Genomic DNA, 4,291 nt, shown 5'->3' on the forward strand with positions numbered 1-4,291 from the left:
TAACAATACGATAGTTTATTATCATTTTGGCCTAATGTTATAGGATTTTCTGTAGCTCTTTCACAACATAGTTAAACATTTAAGAGCAACGTTACTGAACAAATAAATCAAAGCTAGCTACGCATATCCGAAACGTACCGTAGACGATATTTGTATATATATATTTTATAAATTAGATTAATGTTTTAGCAAAATAGTTTTTCCAATGTTTAATATGTCTCCATTAACAGAAATATGACGCAGTTTGTTTTTTCTCTATTTTTTTCAACAATCACTTTAAATAGTATGCGTCTTATTAACATTTGAATTGTTTCCAATATGCTTGGCATCCAGGAGAAACACCAGGAACAACACAGAACAAAGCAAAACATCTTCCATTCGTGCAAACTTTGCTTTTGTCAGTAAAGCACTTCTTGTCACATGAACGTCCAGATATCCACACATTTTACTTGACGGAGGCCGTTTTTCTTAAAGACTGCACAGACACAAAAAATAAAGCATGGTAACAAAGGTATGACGGTTCTTGGTTGTAATTCGTCGGCTTGGTGCACACTCTTGTTTGTTCATCTGTCCGCCGTATAGTCTGTAGACAGAAACTTAACCGATTTCCCAGCAATACAATCCCGAGCATGAATATCGAGCTTCACTGTTTGTAAATGCGAACAGGTTCATTATCCAAGCCATAACAAAAATCTGAAATTATTTGGGAGTGCGGGCTCCAAGGAAATGCCACTATTCAACGTAGATATTTAATTATGTCGATGTCGTTCTGCTTCTTTGGCAGTTTTTGTGTTTTATTTTTTTGTTTATTTTGTTTTGTTTCTTTTCTTTCTTTTCAAATGAATAGTAGGCTATATGTACTTGACCTTCGGTCGTAGAAGAGTCGGTTGAAACAAAGTCGATGTTTATAGAGGAAACACTAAGAAACCAGAAAACGTAGAATATTTCCATCCGCCCATCAGATTGCCCCTTTCCAGCTTCAAATAGAGTTTGTCCTCGCGCTCCAGATGCAGCAGAACTCCATTACTGGCGGCCTCGCGGGTGACATCCTGGTCTCCGGCGAACGCTGATATCACGGGATATTCATTCTGCATCAGGTTCACCTAAATAACGAGACAGCGTGTCATTTATATAGATTATTGCATTGGGTGGTGGGTTGGCGGGGGGTGGGGATTTCACTATAGATTTTTGTGTCATGCTCATGCGCGGTGCCGGTGCTCACCTGTATAGTCTGCCTGTTATATACCTTGACCACATGAAAGCTGAAACTGTAAATTCCTCTCCTCGGGGCCTGGAATACGCTCGCTTTTAGGTCGAAATGGTTGCCAATGTTAACTAATACCTGCAACAACAGAAACAACAGCAACAATAACAAAAAAACAACACGCGATGTAAATGTTCTCAGTTTAAAGGTTCAGGAGAGCATACACAGCTACGGAAAATCCCGGACGCCATACTATACCGGTGCTTAGCCTACCAATTAGCTCAGAGTCACTTTGATTTAAAAATAATAATAATAATGTAGCCATTTTGCCTAATAAGGTTCAGTGTAATACGAGTTGACATTTAGCACCGCATTGTGAACATTGACAGAACACGATAACTTATTACGAGCATTTTACTCACACAATTATCCTAATTTGCATTTATGTTTGCTACGTCGCATGATTTATTTCCGAGGTACGGATGTCTAGTTTGCTTCTGCAGTGTTATAATACATGCATACCGTGCACGCACAATGTTACGTCTTGTTTCACGTTTTGGATCTCTAAAATAAGTGGATACTTATAGCCCATTATCCTAGAGATCCACTGTCATATGATTAATTAATGCACGTCACGCGCATGTCTGAGATGAATGTTGACGTCAAAAGTTGCTTCGATTGTTTGTTTGCGAGAGACGTCGTTCGTCGTCTGCTGTCACAGGCGGTAACCAGTGCTTTGGAGGCGATGGTCTGTGGTTTATGTAGATGTAATGAGGTGGACCCATCAAGACTGTTACGTGTGCCCATGTATGGCATAAGCTCACGGATGTAGTGAAGCATGAGGTAAGGCATCAAAAAAAAAACTCTGTTTGATTGGCAGCCTCATTGTAACTTGAATTGTCCTTCTTGGAACACGTGCCCCCAATCCCCCCCCCCCAACACACACACACACACACACACACACACACACACACACACACACACACACACACTTTCAGTCAACAATATAACGTAGGTCTACCTGATTTACGTGTAATGTGGAATCAGCTACAATTAAAACTAGTCTCTTGCGAGAAAACAATTTGTCATGAAAGCAGGGAATTTATTAATCGCTTAGTTCGTTCAATGCACGTGCGTTGTCTTAATGAACAAGTTCTTTGTTGTTATCATAATTCGTTTAAATTCTCATAACCAATTTATGAATTCCGAATTTTACAATAATTCATTCTAAAAAGTGCACTTCCATATGGCTCATACAATTTGGCTTTTTATTTAAATCTGGAATGTGTTCGTCCTGGATGGCCAAATAAACTGAAATAGTGTAAGTGTCAAGAGTGGGTCCCACAGAAAGATATATATTGTGTGATGATACCCACCACATTAAATACAATATATGATATAAATTAATAATTTAAAAAGTCGTCTATAACTGTTTTCTCATTACGTGTACATGCCATAACGTAATTTCACTTGATCACTGCTACAATTAAAGTTTGGTTACTTAAATGAACCAAAGTAACTCACGCAATCCATTCGGGTATATGGGGTGAAGTTTATCAAATAAATAACCAAATAAATAAATAACGGTAATAATGCAACTGACCTGGTCGAAGTAGATAGTCATGGATTTATTGCTCATTTCTGAAGGTTCGTGATTTGTTCCTCTGACCGCGGAGAAAGCCACCTTTGCGCTGCCAGATCGGACAGATATTCCGAGAGAGGAGGTCACCCCTCCGTCAGCCGAGGGGTTCGAATCGCAAACCACCAAGCACTTTCCCTCCAAAACGATCGGTTCAGTGTCATTCTGTCCCAGTGAAAAAGTAATGCCACATCCCATGAGAAGTAGCATCGGCAGCGTGGCACGCAGTGCTGGGCAGCTTGCTGGCGCCATGGTCGGGACAAAAATCCTGTGCTCAGTGATCTTAACGATCAGCCCCTTGGAGGTTTATGGCAAGATCACCTGCTCCAACTACTGTAATCCTGTCTCTTTCTCTCCGTCTCACTCACTCACACACACACTCTCTTCCTACCCCTCCTCTCTCTCGCTCTCTCTCTCTCTCTCTCTCTCTCGCTGTCTGTCTGTCGGTCTTACACGCATGCACGCACTTTCCGCATCTCAACCGGCAATAGGATGGTCTTCAGACAGCTTGAATAGCATACCCTGACAATCAAACAGAACATTATTATGACTTCACTCATACGGCGTCTGCAATAACCACGATGAAAAACTAACTTCATAAATACTGGATAATAAAGAAATAAATACACATACACACACAAACACTGAAATATAAAAAGATGTCTTCAGTTGTGGCATCTGTCATTTAATGGAAAGAAGACAACATTTTGCATGCAACAATGCGTATTTAATCATGCGTACTATCATAAACAATACTCTTAGAAACATCTCTGGAGGAATCTGAACTGGATTTAGGTAGTGTGTGTGTGTGTGTGTGTTTATATATATATATATATATATATATATATATATATATATATATATATTCACGATTTGTTGAAGTTTACCTGTAAGTTCATGGCGTAGGCAGAAACAGGATTCCGTAACCTCAAGCATTCCCCTTCAGTGCGCGCGAACTGCCCTCGAGCTTCTTCCTTCCATCCTTTATAGGAAAGTAATTCCCTGTATTTTTTTATTCTGGAAGGAAGCTCTCTGGGGTTGGCGGGGATTTGACGATTCATGAGATTGTCTACATAACGGCGTAAATCAAAGCTAATATTTCAAGAGAGACTAGTAACTAGTTTACCTGCTGCTAACGTAGAATGTATATAATAGTTATATGCAATATTGCTGTGATGTGAAAAGGTAAATCTAACGATTCAAACGCGAATTGTGTGTGACATCAATTATTTTTAAATAAAAAAGATTACATTTCAAATATTTTTTCAAAGAGAATGGTGCTGCCATATACATGCTAAATCCTTTAAAATGTAACACACTGGTTTATGTCGTTATCATGTCTGATTTTCTCTTAAATTCATTTTATGAACCACTCGTCACAATTTCACGCAGTAGCCTACGGATAGTGAAGTCACAAGGAGCCCATTTGATATCCTTTAGCACCACCC

At 39.4% G+C, this 4,291-nt stretch overlaps 1 protein-coding gene across 1 annotated transcript; it reads right to left on the minus strand.

Annotated features, from left to right (window-relative positions):
- LOC135260836 (cerebellin-2-like) lies at positions 1-4,069 on the minus strand. Its single transcript, XM_064346457.1, has 4 exons — positions 3,731-4,069; positions 2,808-3,365; positions 1,223-1,342; positions 1-1,103 (listed from the first exon to the last, which is right to left on the minus strand). The coding sequence occupies exons 2-4, from the start codon at positions 3,093-3,095 to the stop codon at positions 906-908; spliced, it is 606 nt and encodes a 201-aa protein (XP_064202527.1). The 5' UTR covers positions 3,096-3,365; positions 3,731-4,069; the 3' UTR covers positions 1-905.
- Between the last annotated feature and the right edge of the window lie 222 nt (positions 4,070-4,291).

Source organism: Anguilla rostrata, chromosome 8 (assembly GCF_018555375.3).
Source record: "Anguilla rostrata isolate EN2019 chromosome 8, ASM1855537v3, whole genome shotgun sequence".
In the NCBI taxonomy this organism is placed as follows: domain Eukaryota; kingdom Metazoa; phylum Chordata; class Actinopteri; order Anguilliformes; family Anguillidae; genus Anguilla; species Anguilla rostrata.

What these genes read in the sequence shown, in the direction of transcription:
- LOC135260836 (XM_064346457.1), bottom strand. Translation starts at nt 3,095, where the DNA reads ATGGCGCCAGCAAGCTGCCCAGCACTGCGTGCCACGCTGCCGATGCTA. An exon ending in TGACTATCTACTTCGACCAG is followed by an intron (nt 1,343 to 2,807) that starts GTCAGTTGCATT and finishes CTGTTGTTGCAG; the next exon opens with GTATTAGTTAACATTGGCAA. An exon ending in ATAACAGGCAGACTATACAG is followed by an intron (nt 1,104 to 1,222) that starts GTGAGCACCGGC and finishes CTCGTTATTTAG; the next exon opens with GTGAACCTGATGCAGAATGA.